General features: G+C 39.5%; 1 protein-coding gene across 7 annotated transcripts in view; it reads right to left on the reverse strand.

Moving 5' to 3' along the window:
• The window catches only part of klhl22 (kelch-like family member 22), a 136,915-nt gene that overhangs the window by 50,956 nt on the left and 68,450 nt on the right, over window positions 1–17,509 (reverse strand). For all 7 annotated transcript variants that reach the window (XM_059983313.1, XM_059983315.1, XM_059983310.1 and 4 more), the window contains one exon: window positions 16,219–16,411. In XM_059983313.1, the coding sequence (XP_059839296.1) occupies window positions 16,219–16,411 (193 nt within the window). The remainder of the gene's footprint in view (window positions 1–16,218; window positions 16,412–17,509) is intronic.

Raw genomic sequence — 17,509 nt, forward strand, 5'->3', positions numbered from 1 at the left:
GTCAGGGAAGTGAAGTTTGTGCAGTGAAAATTATGACTGAGGAGGTAGGTGGTCAGGAAGCTTAATGGTCTGAGGGTGGTTAAATCTCAGGTTCTGAAGGAAGTAGCTGGAGAGATTACAGAGGCATTAACGATGATCTTTCAAGAATCAATAGATTCTGGCATCGTACCGATGACTGGAAAATTGCAAATGTTACTCCACTATTTAAGAAAGGAAACTATAGACCTGTTAGCCTGACATCAGTGTGGTTGGGAAGTTGTTGGAATCAACTGTTAGGGATGAGATTACAGAATACCTGGAGGCACATGACAAGGTTGGCCAAAGCAAGCATGGCTTCCTGAAAGGAAAATCCTGCCTGACAAACCTACTGCAATTCTTTGAGGAAATTACAAGTAGGGAAGACAAAGAAGATGCAGCAGATGTGGTGTATTTGGATTTTCAGAAGGCCTTTGACAAGGTGCCGCACATGAGGCTGCTTGTAAGAGCCCATGGAATTATAGGGAAGTTACTAGCTTGGGTGGAGCATTGGCTGGTTGACAGAAAACAGAGAGTGGGAATAAAGGGATTGGGAGAAGGAACTCAATTTGACTTTTATATGGGAGGAATGGACATGGATTCTGAAGCTGGTTAACTCTTCTTTGATCTGTGCTAGTCATTCACTGATTCAATTTAAAATTGTACATAGTTACCATATGACGAAGGAGACTTCCTAAAATATTTCCCAATGTTGACAAGTATTGTGATAGATGTAAAACTGAGATAGCTACACTGACACATATGTTCTGGTCATGTTCTATATTAAAACAGTTTTGGAAGTCAGTCTTTTTGACAATTTCTAAAGCACTCAGAATCAACTTACAACCCAATAAATTTTTGGAATAATTCCTCAAACTATTTCTGTGTCTGACCAACATGTTATTGCGTTTATTACATTGATAGCTAGGAGGGCTATCTTGTTGAAATGGAAGGATATATCAGCTCCTACTTTGTCACAATGGTTCTCTCAAGTGATGCTGTGTCTTAGCTTGGAGAAAATTAGAAGTCGAACCTTTGAAACTTTATTTGATTTTGAGAAGAGATGGGGCTCATTTGCTCGTTATTGTCATTTCAGTTAATTGATAGATTTCCTCCACGATCTAAGTGTAAATTTTTTTTGATATATCTTTTTTTCTTGTTGGCAGTTTGATGTTTATTTTTAGAAGCTTTTTGTATAACGCATGGCTCTGGGGTTATACCTCCAATGGGTTTCTTTTTTTTCCTCACTTTTCTTGCTTAGTAGGGTTTTTTAAATTCATAGAATTTTCAATTCTTAAGATAATTTCCTCTTTATGAGGCATTGTAAGTGTTGTTACTTTGATGTACTTGTGCTATTTTTTAATAATAATAATAATTTTTAAAAAGATTTGAAAAGAAAAAGAAAGGGATCCTATTCTGGCTGGCTGCTGGTTACCAGTGGAGTTCCACACGGGTTGGTGTTGGGACCGCTGCTTTTTACGATGTGTGTCAATGATTTGGACTATGGGATTAATGGATTTGTGGCTAAATTTGCCGATGATACAAAGATAGGTGGAGGAGCGGGTAGTGTTGAGGAAACAGAGAGCCTGCAGAGAGACTTAGATAGTTTAGGGGAACGGACAAAGAAGAGGCAAATGAAAATACAATGTTGGGAAGTGTATGGTCATGCACATTAGTGGAAGAAATAAACAGGTAGACTATTATTTAGATGGGGAGAGAATTCAAAATGCAGAGATGCAAAGGGACTTGGGAGTCCTTGTGCAAGAAAACCTCCAGGTTGTGTTGGTTGTGAAGAAGGTGAATGTTGGCATTCATTTCTAGAGACATAGAATGCAAGATCAGGGATGTGATGTTGAGGCTCTATAGGGCACTCGTGAGACCACACTTAAGAGTACTGTGTGCAGTTTTGGGGTCCTTATTTTCGAAAGGGTATACATTGGAGAGGGTTCAGAGAAGATTCACAGGAATGATTCCAGGACTAAAAGGGTTACCGTACGAGGAATGTCTGGCAGCTCTTGGGCTGTATTCACTTAAGTTCAGGAGAATGAGGGGGATCTCATTGAAATATCCCAAATGTTAAAAGGCCTGAACGGATCAGATATGGCAAAGTTATTTCCCATGGTAGGGGAGTCTAGGACAAGAGGGCACGACTTCAGGATTGAAGGACATCCATTTAGAACAGAGATGCGGAGAAATTACTTTAGTCAGAGGGTGGTGAATCTGTGGAATGTGTTGCCATGAGCAGCTGTGGAGGACAAGTCACTGGGCGTACTTAAGGCAGAGATCGATAGGTTCTAGATTAGCCAAGGCATCAAAGGGTATGGGGAGAAGGCAGGGAAATGGGGATGACTGCATGAATTGGATCAGCCCATGGCTGAATGGCAGAGCAGGTGTGATGGGCCGAATGGCCTACTTCTGCTCCTATATCTTATGGTCTTATTAGACTAGAGTTAAATTGGGGGTTGTTGAGGGTGCAGCTCAAAGGGCCGATTCCGCATTGTACCGATAGATATAAATAAATAAATGTGCGGATATATTTACGTGAACTAGTCAATTCTAGATTAATTATTATAAATCAACTATTAGGTTATTAGCACAGTGACTCAGAATGAAATACTCACACATGACCCTGCACGGCAAAATATGTAAGAATGATATCACAAGAAATAGTTACAATCCCTGCAGTGGGGGTAAAGCTGTAGGTTTCACTTACTGGAAAGTGACTTCTTATGGGAACTGGCTCTTCATCAGAAGGGCAGCATTCACCAAGCCTCCTTAACTGGCCTCAAGAAGGTGGTAGTGAGCCACCTTCTCAAAATACACAGTCCTAGTGAAAGCACTTTTCATCTACTTCCCTATTGGAGACCACAATGGAGTCTGCTTCTGCATCTGCAGTCACACTGTGCCAGATTTCAACCTCACACCACATAAATATATTTTTCCTTAGTGCTCTTCCCCTTTACTTCATACTTGTGACCTTGAGCAGAGGGAACAATCCCCTGCTGTCCATGCAGCACACACAACGTGTAGTGAGTGGAGGGCAGGAACATGGGAAGTGGTGAGCAGGTGCCAACCACACAGGTTGCTTTGTCCTATATGGCTCGGGGTGCTGGAGAATTGCTGGCACTGCACTAATCTGTGCAAGTGGGCAGTTTTCCATCTTACATGCAACATGGATGGTGGAAAGGCTATGTAGTGTCAGGCAGGATACCCAATCTGTGACCTGCTTGGTGGACAAAATATAAATATGGCTGGTCCAGCTGCAGTTCTAACCCCTAGAATGTTAAATTATTCCATTGCATGAAAATGGTAAGTGGCTGTATTCCCTTCTTAAGGATGGCCATTGATGAGAACTTAAATAGCTAGATCTCTCGAGCCATTTATTAGCCCATGCCTGAACACTACTGACAAAACAAAGGTTGCTCTATCTGTTGAAGAGTTAGTTAGCAATTACCATATAATCACCAGAAAGAATTCCCTTATGATGGTCTGGAGCTAACAAGTCCTAGGAAAACCCAAAACTAACATTAGCAAGCAGGTTATTTATGTGTAACTATAAGATGGTGGCATTTTCGGACACACTAGCCTCTCATGGGCCAACCAAATAACACACACAAAATGCTGGAGGAATACAGCAGGCCAGGCAGCATCTATGGAAAAGAGCACAGTCAACGTTTTGGGCTGAAACCCTTTAGCAGGACTGGAAAAATGGGATGAGAAGTTAAGAGCAAGGAGATGGGGAAGGGGAGGAAGTACAAGGTGGTAGGTGATAGGTGATACCAGGAGAGGGGGAAGGGTGAAGTGAAGAGCTGGGAAGCTAATAGGTGAACAAGTGGCTGGAGAAGTGGGAATCTGATAGGTGAGGATAGAAGGCAATGGAAGAAAGGGAAGTGGGAAGGCCACCAGAGGGTGGTGATGGGCAAGTACGGAGATAAGGTGAGACTGTGGAATGAAAATGGGAATGAAGAGGTAATTATTGTAAGTTTGAGAAATTGATGTTCATGCCATCAGATTGGAAGCTACCCAGACAGAATACAAGGCATTACTCCTCTAACCTGAGTGTGGTCTCATTGTAGCAGAAAAGGAGGCCGTGGACTGACATGTCGGAATGGGAATGGGAAGTAGAATTAAAGTGGGTGGCTTTCGGGAGATCCCACTTTCCTGGCCAAGAAAAAATAGGTGTTTGGTGAAACAGTCTCCCAATCTATGTTGGGTCTCACCAATATACAGGAGACCACTACCAGATTCAGTAGATGACCTAAACAGACTCACAGGTGAAGTGTCACCTCACCTGGAAGGATTGTTTGGGGCACTGAATGTTAGTGTGGGAGGAAGTGCCTCTCCTTCCTCCACCACCACTGTGTCTCTCAGGTCCCACCATCAGCTCTTGGGTACCTAGGGACTCCATCTTTCTCCCAGCCCCACCTTCCCTGAGCACCCCAGCCCTCCTGTTCTCAGACACTGTTTATCCATTTCCCCTCTGATCTGTGCCAGGTCTTCACTCTTCCCTCTGACTTTCCTTTCTCTGAGGCAGAACACTCTCTCCTCAGTAAGGGCCTCATTTTTATACTCCCTGAGTTCTGCATCTCAGACACAGAGCTCTTCTTCTGCCACCTCACCTCCAAGCTTACTTCTTTGGCAAGGACCCTCCAGCCCACACGGATGACCTCTTCTCCTGTCTTCAACTCTCCTCTTCCTGGACACTCTGCTCTGGATCTTTTCATTGCTAACTGGCAACGAGATACCAACTGTCTCGACTTTACCACTCCTCTCTCCAATTCTAACCTCACTCCTTCTGAACTGCTCTCCTCTAGCTCCACACTAATCCTAACCCGCTGATAAGAGAGGTGCTGTAGTAGTCTGGCAGACTGACCGCTATCTTGCTGAGGCCCAGCGACAACTCTCAGACATCTTACTTGCCCCTCAAACAGGACCCCACTAAGGAGCACCAGGCCATTGTCACCCGCTCCATCAATGATCTGGGGATCTCCTATCCACTGCCAGCAACCCCACCTCCCAATTCTGCTTCCTACCCAAGATCCACAGACCTGCCTCTCCAGGTAGGCCCATTGTTTCTGGTTGTTCCCGCATCACCAAGCATCTATTTGCGTATCTCGACTCTGTTTTAAACCCCCCCCCCCCCCACCCTGGTTCAGTCCCTTCCTGCCTTCACATGCCCTGGATCTTTTCAATGACTTTGAGTTTCCTGGCTTCGATCACCTCATTTTCACCTGGATGTCCATTGCCTATAAACCCCCATCCCCCATCGGGAGGGCCTTAAAGTTCTCTGCTTCTTTCCAGATAATAGAAACCCGAGTTCAGCTGGAGACGCTCATGGAGTGAGTACTGTTTTGGATTCGCTCCATAACCTTTACTTTTTTTAACCTTTGATCACCCTTATTCAGCTTATTTTTACCTATACCGAAAGTTTCTTTATTCATTTTTTTTTGGATTTACTGCCAAGAGTTTGTTGTGAACTTTTGAAGATATGCAAACAGAAATGTCTCTCAGGTCTAAGGGACGGGATCCCGGACGTAATCCGAACGGTAACGGAAAGAAGCAGGCTCCGACACAACAAACTCAATTAACTTTTGAATTGTTTATGGAGGTTTTGGATAAAAAATTTGCTGAACTACAACAATTTTTTAAAGAAGATATAAAGGCTTTTCAAGAGTACATGGTTAAGACGGATTTAGTAATTAAACAGCAACAAGCTCTTATTGTGTCTCTGCAAGAAGATGCTCGGAAGCGAGATTTGACTATTGGAAAACTGCAACAGGATTTAATTTCAACCATTAAGCTGATGGAAGCCCTTAAAGCCAAGATTGATGATTTTGAGAATCGGTCCAGAAGACAGAACTTACGTATACTTGGTCTTCCAGACGGCATAGAAAAAGATGACCCTTCGAAATATTTTGCTCAACTTTTAAAAGAAGCGTTTCCAACGATTTTCCCGAATAACCCTCCTTGATTGGATCGGGCACATAGAATTCGGCGTCGATCACCGAGTGTTACAGACAAACCTTCGGTGGTAATTGTCCGGTTCCATTATGTGCATGACAAAGAACAACTTATAAGAACTTCTCGTCGAGCAGGAATGATTAAATTCAAAGATTTTTGTTTCCGCCTGATCGAAGATTTTAGTCCAGACCTTTTAAAAAGAAGGCTTCTTTTTAAACCGTTGATGGCTGAATGTTATGAGAAAAATCTGAAACCTGCGCTTCTATACCCTGCGAAGCTTCGAATATCTCCGTCGAATGCTCCACGACAGGTTTTCATTTCAACTTCAGAAGCGAGAAAATATCTGGAGGAGAACTTCCCTACTGCTACAGACACCAGTCTCTAATAAATGAACGATTCTGATCGTGTAAGATGGTTCTCGATCTCTTAAACCAGAATTAAAATCTGGTTATTGGTGTAGGTTCATCCTACACCTTATACTTAAGTTAAAGTGTGTTTGCGTCATATTAATTGTTTTGCCTTATACACTTTAATCATTTAACTACATATTTGTCTATTAACTTTGTTCCTTCGAAGGTATATTTTTAATTCTTTGAAGGTGAATTTTTCCTTGATTAAGATGGTGGTTTTTCGGAAAAGATTTTTGGTTTTGCTTAAGATGGCGTTATGTTTATATTTTTCGCGTTTCTTCCGTACAATGCATCACTTACCTTAGCTTAAATATTTTTTGTTTTGTCTGGGCCAGAGCCCGATTTATAAGTTTTTTTTTAGTGATTATATTTTTATTCTTTTTACAACTAACTATACTTAGAAATATGGCTTTTATTATAGCGATTTTAATTTTTAAAGTTGGGGTGATTCTTTTATATATATCCTTTTTATATGGAGTGTTCTTCAGCTGACATGGGGGTAGGATTAGTCTTACTTTTTCTCTTTTTAAGTCATATTTTGGCTTTTTCTCTTTTTCTTGGGGGGTGGGGGGATGGTCTGTTTTCTAATTCTATTTTTTTTGTACCAGTTTGTGTTAGTTTTTTTATTTGGGCTGTTTTTGAACTTCAAATATGTCTGTGTTGTCGTCACTTCCGGGTCTTCTCACTACTTTTGTTCCTCTTCCGGGTGCATGAGTTTATAAGTTGGTTAACCCTTTTTATACCAAAGGGTTGATTATAGAATTATGGCTCAGACCATTAATTTTGTGTCTTGGAATACTAATGGTTTAAATCATCCAATTAAACGAAAGAAGATTTTCAAAGTATTCCAAAGACTTAATGCTCATATCATTTTTGTACAAGAAACTCATGTGAGGAGGGGGGACAAATTTCGTTTTTTCAGATTTTGGCGGGGTCAACAGTATCACGCAAATTCGAATCCTAAAGTAAAAGGAGTTTCAATTTTTATTGACTCCTCTATTTCATTTGTTCAACATGATATTTTTTCGGATCCGAATGGCAGATTTTTGTTAATTACGGGTTTACTTTGTAATAAAAAGGTTGCTTTGGTTAATGTTTATGCTCCAAATGTGGATTGTCCTGACTTTTTTAAGTCTTTATTTACTTCTTTACCCAATCTAAACGAATATAAGTTAATAATGGATGGTGACTTTAATTGTTGTTTAAATCCTCTGATGGATAAATCTTTATCTATTCAGACTTTACCTAATAAGTCGGCCACTTGTATTAACTCTTTTTTGACTGACAATGGAGTTTTTGATATTTGGAGATTCCGGTATCCTAATGACAAAGAGTTTTCTTTTTTCTCACATGTTTATCACTCTTATTCAACAATTGATTATTTTTTTGTAGACTCTTGTTTTATTCCATTGGTAATCGGTTGTAACTATGATATTATAGCTATCTCTGATCATGCTCCGTTATTACTTTCTATGAAATTTACGGATACAGCTTCTAATGCTAGACAATGGCGATTCGACTCTACCTTGTTGCAAGACTCTGAGTTTATAAAATTTATGGAGGAGCAGATCGACTTCTTCTCAACTAATTCTACAGATGATATTTCCTGCGGAACACTTTGGGACACTTTTAAAGCTTATATACGTGGACAGATTATTTCTTATTCTGTTGGTTTGAGGAAACGTATCAAGATGGAAACTCTTTTATTGGTTGATAAAATTAAAGAGATTGATAAGAAATATTCGATTGCTCCTAGTAAGGAGCTTTACAAACAAAGGGTTGAACTTCAAATGGAACATAGTTTATTACTTACATCCTCGATTGAAAATCAATTAATGAAAACTAAATCTGATTTTTATATACATAGTAATAAATCTGGTAAACTGTTAGCTAGTCAATTGAAGAATGCTTTGGTTAAACATCAAATCACTAAGACTGGTCAGCAGAATGGGAATTTGACAGTTAATCATGATGAGATAAATAAGGCATTTCAAGATTTCTATACCTCCCTGTATCAATCTGAATTTCCTCAAGATTATAATACCATGTCTGATTTTCTTGGAAAATTAAATTTTCCAAGGTTATCATCTGATGATCTTTTGATATTGGATACTCCTATTACGGATGTAGAAATTAAAGGGGCTATTTCCTCAATGAATTCTGGGAAAGCACCGGGTCCAGATGGTTATACAGTTGAATTTTTAAAAATTTTTTCCGCTACTCTTTCCCCTTGGTTAGGTAAGGTTTTTGAGGAAGCCATTAGATTAGGGAATTTGCCACAATCTTTTTATAGAGCTTCCATTTCTTTAATATTGAAGAAAGATAAAGACCCTACTAACTGTGCTTCTTATAGACCTATATCTTTATTGAATGTAGACTCCAAGATTTTTTCTAAGTTACTGGCATCTAGATTGGAGAAGGTATTACCCAAAATTATTTCAGATGATCAAACTGGCTTTATTAAAAATCGTTATTCTTTTTTTAACATTAGGAGATTGTTGAATATTGTTTATACTCCCTCACATGATACTTCAGAATGCGTGATTTCATTAGATGCGGTGAAAACATTTGATAGAGTTGAATGGCCTTACTTATTTAATGTGCTGGAGAAGTTTAATTTTAGTCCGATATTTATATCATGGACTAAATTGATTTATCATACTCCAGTGGCCTCAGTGTTTACCAATAATCAAAGATCTCCCTTTTCTCGCCTATTTCGGGGCACTAGACAGGGATGTCCTCTTAGTCCATTACTATTTAACATTGCCTTAGAATCTTTGGCAATTGCCATCAGACAATCACAGGATATTTTGGGTATTAATCGTGGGACAGATATTCATAAGTTATCTTTGTATGCAGATGATTTATTACTATTCATTTCTAACCCGGAGAAATCCATTCCAGCAGTTTTATCATTATTGGCTCAATTTAGTGAGTTTTCTGGGTATAAGTTAAATCTTAATAAAAGTGAATTGTTTCCATTGAATAAACGGGTCCCAATTTATGGAAATTTACATTTTAAATTAGTTAATGACTTCTTTACTTATTTAGGGATCAAAATCACAAAAAACCATAAAGATTTATTTAGATTTAATTTTTTACCCTTAATTGATCAGATTAAAGGTTTGTTTACTAGGTGGTCACCTCTGTCTTTATCCGTAATAGGTAGGATTAATGCTATTAAGATGGTTATTTTACCTAAGTTTTTATATATTTTTCAAGCGATACCAATTTTTATCCCGAAATCTTTTTTTACTAATGTTGACTCTAAAATTTCTTCATATATATGCTAGAATAAAAATCCCAGGTTAGGTAAAACATATTTACAGAAGACAAAAAAGGAAGGCCGGTTAGCATTACCTAATTTCAGATTTTACTATTGGGCAGTTAATATTAGATATTTGTTATGTTGGTTGAAAGATGGGGGTGGATCTTTTGGCCCTTGTTGGGTGGGTTTAGAAACTAAATCGGTATCAGCTTATGCTCTGGGTTCTATTTTAGGGACTTCTCTCCCTTTTGCTCTTTCTAAATTGCCGAAACGAATTGACAACCCGATAGTTAAACATACTTTGCGTATATGGTTTCAATTTCGGAGATTTTTTGGGTTGACTCAATTCGTTTTAAATAGTCCTATTGTATCTAATTGTTTTTTCACCCTTCCATTATAGATCAAGCTTATTCGGCTTGGAAAACTAAGGGATTACTAAGATTTTCTGATTTATTTTTAGATAATTGTTTCATGTCTTTTGAGCAATTAGCCAACAAATATAACTTGCCAAGATTTCATTTTTTTAGATATTTACAGACTAGACATTTTTTAAGTTCTGTACTCTCTACGTTTCCAAATTTTGTGCCTTCAGATACTTTGGAGAGTTTATTTGAATTAGACCCTTTTCAAAAAGGGCTTATTTCAAAACTTTATAATATAATTATGAAGATACGTTCAGAGCCTCTTTATAAGACTAAAAAGGATTGGGAAAGAGAGCTTAGTTTTAGTATTTCTAGTGAGAATTGGGATAGAATTCTTCAATTAGTTAATACATCATCGTTATGTGCCAAACATTCACTAATACAATTTAAGGTCGTACATAGGGCCCATATGTCCAAGGATAAATTAGCTCATTTTTACTCTCATATAAGTCCTATTTGTGATAGATGTCATTCTGAAATTGGGTCTTTAACTCATATGTTTTGGTCGTGTTCATTTTTGGAGAAATATTGGAAAGATATTTTTGATATTATTTCTGCGGTTTTGAATATCGATTTACAACCTCATCCTATTACCGCAATTTTTGGTTTACCAATGTTAGACTCACTGCATTTATCTTCTTCAGCCCGTCGAATGATTGCATTTCTAACTCTGATGGCTAGAAGATCTATATTGTTGAATTGGAAAGAAATTGATCCTCCCACTGTATTTAATTGGTTCTCTCAAACTATGTTATGTTTAAATTTAGAAAAAATTAGAAGTGGTACTTTTGAGACTTCTATTAAATTTGAAAAGTTATGGAGACCATTTTCAACATTTTCATATGATGTAATATGACCCTGTGCCAAGTTCATTTGATTTCCCAGCTTTTAGCTTATGTATTTTGAGAGGACCGGAAGTGACGGCATTGATGAATACTTATTTTTGTGAGATATTATAAACAGCCCCCCCTTTTTTTTTCTTTTCCTTCTCTTTTTTTGTTTCTTTTTTTTTATTACTTATTAGTTATAGTTATTAGATTAGCTAGTTTTGCATTATAAAATTTTTTTTTTGTTTTTTTTTCTTTCCTTTTTCTGTTTTCTTTATATTATACATTATGAAATATTTAGATTTACTATGTCCATACATATATCTTATGGCTTAGGTCTTGGTAAACCCATATATATTGTAACTATTATGTATGGTTTTTTTTCCATATGTAATGGAATGTGTATGTTGGTAATTTTTTTATCAATATATCATTTGTATTCTGTCCATATTACTAATACTAATAAAAAGATTTAGAAAGCAAGAAACAGATAATAGAAACCTATCGGTTCTCACTCTCAATAATTTCTCCTTTGGCTCCTCTTACTTCCACCAAATCAAAGATGTAGCCATGGATCCTAGCTAAGCCTGCCTGTTTGTTGGCTACATGGTATCACTGTTACACTGCCTGCACTGGTATCACTCCCCAACTTTTCCTACACTACACTGACAACTGCATTGGGGCTGCATGCTGAACTCGTTGACTTCATCAACTTTGCCTCCAACTTCCACCCTGCCCTCAAATTTACCTGGAGGTGTCCTGGAGGTGTCCTGGAGGTGTCCATTTCTGTCACCTCTCTCCCCTTTCTCCATCTCTCTGTTTCTATCTCTGGAGACAGTTTATCTACTGATATTTTTTACAAAGCTACTGATTCTCACAGCTACCTGGACTCAACCTCTTCCCATTCTGTCACTTCTAAAAATGTAATCCCCTTCTCCCAGTTCCTCTGTCTTCACTGCATTTGCTCTCAGGATGAGACTTTTCATTCCAGAACTGCCTGGTCTGCTGAGTTCCTCCAACATTTTGTGTGTTGCTTGGATTTCCAGCATCTGCAGATTTTCTCATATCTGTGGGCCAACCAAAGGTGATTTTGCCTTTTATAAACACCTTTTTTTATGATCACAAAACAATGCTGGGTATTAAGAACAGCCAGTACTGCAGGTTTACCCTATCAGCGAGCTGTTTTTTCCTTGCTGGAGAAACTGGACATGGTTCAGACCATGTTAGAGCCTGCTACAGAGAAACACTGCAATGGTGAAAGTGGTGGGTAGTCTCGTTTGTCTTGGACGTTTCTCTTGTGATCATTGTTAATGTGGCATACAGCAAGTCCGTTTCCCTAGGTGCTGCATGGCCTCTGTTGTAGTGAGGACTAGGCTTCAAGCCACAGGCTTGCCTTTTACAGATCCAGGAGAGCAAGGCACGGAGCTGGTCCCTCCTGTCGGTGTTGTCATCCAGTGTTTGCCCGGTGCAAGACTATTTGGATTTCATGTGTGTGCCTGTATATTTGTCTGCAGACTGCTAAAAACTGCTTAATCTTGCTGTTAACACCCATGCATCATCAATTTAAAGAACATGGGATATATATAAAATTTTTTTGTGTGTGTGACCATCTGTTTACTTGCTATCCTATATGTGCTATATATGCCTTGTGCTGTGTATGACTGTTGGCACTATGCTTTGTACTTTGGCCCTAGAAGAACGCTCTTTTGTTTGGCTGTATTCATAGGTCCTCATGTGTGGTTGAATAATAATTATACTTAAACTTGTAATGTCCCTCAGACATCTTCCATGATCTTGCTGATGACTGACAGTAGACTGATGAGGATTGGATACATACTGCTTTTTGTGTAGGGGACACACCTAATCAGAAACAAGACAAATGTTTTAGAAGCAACACACACAAAATGCTGGTGGAACACAGCAGGCCAGGCAGCATCTATAAGAAGAAGCACTGTCGACATTTTGGGCCGAGACCCTTCGCCAGGACTAACTGAAAGGGAAGTTTCTCCTTATAGATGCTGCCTGGACTGCTGTGTTCCGCCAGCATTTTGTGTGTGTTGCTTGAATTTCCAGCATCTGCAGATTTCCTCGTGTTTGTTTTTGAAATGTTTTAGAAGTTTGAAGATAACACATTAAACCTAGAAAGGCTGAAGGATTCTTCATCCAACATTCTATTTGATGATTTTCCATTTGAGTGTGTCAGCCCCACAGGAGGAACTGAAAGCTCACAACCAGAGAATGTGCTATTCTAGACCCTGCCTCGCAAAGTGACCCATGTCTCAGTGGGAGAGCATGTTGGGAATATAGTTATGGATATAAGGTGTGTTGGTAGGGGTTTGAAGAACATCGACAGAGATCTTTAGCTACAAGGACCCAGAAATTATATTCTTGCTGTTTAAGAATAGTTGAGACAAACCAAGAAATTAGATCAATGATAGGAAATTACTGGAGAAGAATTTTGCATCTATATGTTACCCTATATGTGCTATATATGGCTGTGTAGATGCTGGCCATGTCTTACAAACTTGACTGAGTTTTTCTGAGGAGCTGATGAAGATGACTGATGAGGGTCAGGCAATGAACTTTGTATTCATAAATATTAGTAAAATTTTCAACATCATCCCTTCATGGTAGGCTAATCCAGAAGGTTAAGGCACATAGTAGTAGATTAAATTCAAAATTGTATTGGCCATTAAAGGAAGAAGGTATTGGTAGAGGGACATTATTCTGATTGGAGATCTATGACAAGGGATTTGAATGGTGTTATTCCACACAATCAGTCCCGGGACCCCTGTTGTGTTATAAGTAAATTATTTCCATGAAAATGTAGATAGGCTGATTGGTAAGTTTGCAGCTGACAGATCATCAGCAGAGATGTGGATGGTAAGGAAGGATATAAGGTTGTAAGTGTGAAGTGTTGTACACAGTGCAGACAACACTTCACTCTCGCAAGGGGACATTAAACAGTAAATGTTAAGACATTTGGGAACATTGATGTTGGATAGAGGGATCTTGGGATGCAAGCCTTAGCTCCTTGAAAGCTGCAACTGAAGTAAATAGAGTGGTAATAAAGACATATGGCATGCTTCTCTTCATCGATCACGGCACTGATGGTAAGAGTTGGGAAGTCATGCTGCAGCTTATAAAGCTTTGGTTATCTACAGCATTATGTGCAGTTGTAGTCACTCCATTATAGGAATGACATGGAGGCTTAGGAAAGGGGGCAAAGAGGATGTTGACTTGATTATACAGTATCAGCTCTATGGAGAGGTTGGGTTATTTTCTCTGGAGCATCAGGCCTGAGGGGAGGCCTCTTAGATCCTGTAAGAGGTATGGATAGGGTAGACAAATATTAAAGAGCACAAGTTTAAGATGACAGGGAACTTTAAAGAAGCTTAGGAGGCAAATTAAATTTTATTTTTAGACTGAAAGTGGTAGGTGCCTGGAAATGTGCTGCCTGGGGAGGTGATAGAAACAGATACAAGAGCATCTTTCAGAGGCACTTGGAGAGAAATGTGAACGGGCAGGGATTGGACAGATACAAAACGTGTAGGAAGGTGGGATTAATTTGAATCGGCATTATGCTTCACACAGAAGTCATGAGCCACTGTAGGGTAGCGGTTACAGCTCGGAGCACTCCAGAGTTCTACTCGGACGCCGTTCTATAAGGAGCCTCTGTACGTCCTCCCCATGAGTTTTCCATGGGTGCTCCTATTCCTTTCCACAGTCTGGGCAGGATAATAGGTCATCGTAAATTGTCCCATGATTAGGTTGATCAAGGTTGCCAGGGGTTGCTGGGGCAGTGTGGCTCTAAAATAAATAAGGAAAGGGCCCATTTCCTATGCTTTGCTGTTCTATGAAGATGAGCATTTTTACAAGATAATAGGACAAAGTAGCTTGAAAATAAAGATTGTTTAAAACATTCCGTTTCCTGAAACGTAACAAACTTGATCCTCACTCAGAATAGGAGAACTTTCCATTTATACCTTAAGGTAAGAACTGAATACTTCCTACAAATCCCCTTCCACAAGGACTAGAAATTTCAGTGCTGAATGACCATAAGGAATGCATTCTGCCCTGCTCGCCACAAGGTTCTGCTCCCAGGTGAGCTCAGTGACTCTCCTAACAAAACACGGAGGCAGCTTCACGAAGTCCCACAGCCCACAGTGACCCTATTTCAGTCTCTGAGACCGACATGACAGCATCCTTCAGGAGGGTGACCCACAGAAAGCATCTGGTCCAGAAGGGGTACCTGGCCAAGTACTGAAGACCTGTGCTAATCAATTGGCTAGTGTTTACAGATATCCTCAGCCTCATGCTACAGTAGTCTGAGATACAAACTTGCCTCAAACAGGCTTCAATGTACTGGTACCAAAAAAGAACATGGAAACCTGCCTCAATGGCTATTGTCCAGTAGCACTTACATCCACAGTGACAAAGTGCTTTGAGAGGTTAGTGAATAACATCAACTCCTGCCTGAGAAGCAACTTGGATCCACTCTAATTTGCCTACCGTCACAACAGGTCAAATAGCAAATGCCATTTTATTGGCTCCTCACTCAACCCTGAAACATCTGGACAGTGAAGATGCATCTTCATTGAAGCTCTAATGCTATTCTTAAGTTTGCTGACAACACCGCTGTTGTTGGCTAAATAGGAGGAAACATGAACATCAGCAAAACCAAAGAGCCCATTGTTGACTGCAGGAGGAGAAAACTGGAGATCGATGAGCCAGTCCTCACTGGGATATCAGAGGTGGAGAGGGTCAGCAACTTTAAATTACTTGGCACCATCATTTCAGAGGATCTGCCCTGGGTGTAGCACTTAAGCGCCATTACAAAGAAGAAGGTAAGCAGCCGAAGGTCCCACACCTCCAGGTTCAGGAACAGTTATTACCTCTCAACCATCAGGCTCTTGAACCAGAAGGGATAACTTCACTCACCCCAACACTGAACTAATTCCACAACCTATGGACTAATTTTCAAGGACTCTTCACCTCATGTTCTCAATATTTGTTGATTTTTTATTGTTATAAGTTTGTTTTTTTTTGTATTTGCAGAGTTTGTTGTCCTTTGCACATTGGTTATTTGGTCTGCCTTTGCTATGTGCAGTTTTCATTGATTTTCCGTGTTTCTATGTATTTACTGTGAATGCCCATCAGAAGATGAATCTCATGGATGTACATGGTGACATTTATGTACTTTCATAACAAATTTAATTTGGACTTTTGACCTTTAAGCACAAATCACAATAAGAAATGGGAATAATATACCTATATGAAGCTACAAATTTTTGACAATATTTATCTGTACATACCTCCTTTTTCAGCGGTGCCATATATTCCCAAGAATTTAACCGGGGGTCATAACGTTCCACCACATTTAATTCCTGGTGGTAGTCTCGGCCTCCAATTGCATACAGATACTCGCCCACTACACACACACAATGGTCAGCATGTGGCTGCTGTAACGACTGGATTCTAATCCACTTGTTGTGCCGGGGATCGTACCTTAAAATTAGAATCACACTGCCTGAGATGTTTTACTGGAGTACTCAGTTCACAACACATCAAATCAACAACAGGAAAGCAAGGTAAACACTCCTTAAACACTCCAAGGTAAACATCACAAGCTTATTCAAGGTTGAAAGCAAGAATTTAAATTGAAAGGTCAGAGTACAGGAAAAGAAGCAGGCCCTTTGGCCCATCTAGTCAGTGTCAACAATTGAAACTACCTAGTCCCATCAATCCACACCCAGACCATATCTCTCTACCTTCTCCTAAACACCGAAACTGAAATTCCACCCGCCACTTGCCCTGGCTGCTCATTCCACACTCTCACCACCCTCTGAGTGAAGAAGTTTACCCTCATGTTTCCCTTAAATATTTCACCTTTCACCCTGAACCCATGACCTCTAGTTGCAGTCTCACCAAATCTCAGTGAAAAAAGCCTGCTTGTAATTACCCAATCTTCTACTTTCTACAGCATTGAGTTCTAACCTATTCAATCTTTCCTTACAACTCAGGTTGCGGCACCATCCTTGTAAATGTTCTCTGTTCTCTTTCAAATTTATGCACATTGTTGTAGGTAGGTGACTAAAGCTGCACACAATAGTCCAAATTAGTCCTCACCAATCTTTCATACACCTTCAACATAACATCCCATCTCCTGTATTCAATATTTTCATCTATGAAGGCCAATGTGCCAAAAGCTTTCCTTATACCTGTGATGCCACTTTCAATGAATTATGGACCTGTATTCCCAGATCCCTTTGTTCTACCACAATCCCCAGTGCCCTACTGAGTAAATCTTATGTAAGACCCACCCAAAGTGCAACACCTCACACTTCTCTGCATTAAATTCTTTAAAGAAGAAATGAAGCCATTTCAATTCAGGAATAATAAAAATAAAGCAAATGCATTAACAGAGATATTTAACAGTTTATCCTCACCTTACTAACCACAAACCTTCTTATTACAGGACTGCACTCAAACTCATTATATTCTAAATAACAATGCCAGATCCACCTATGTAAGAGCTGATATTGTTATGAGTTATGGACAGACCTGATGGAAATGGGGTGCAGAGTTAACCATTCCCAACCCCCC

Source organism: Hypanus sabinus, chromosome 10 (genome assembly GCF_030144855.1).
Source record: "Hypanus sabinus isolate sHypSab1 chromosome 10, sHypSab1.hap1, whole genome shotgun sequence".
Taxonomy (NCBI): Eukaryota; Metazoa; Chordata; class Chondrichthyes; order Myliobatiformes; family Dasyatidae; genus Hypanus; species Hypanus sabinus.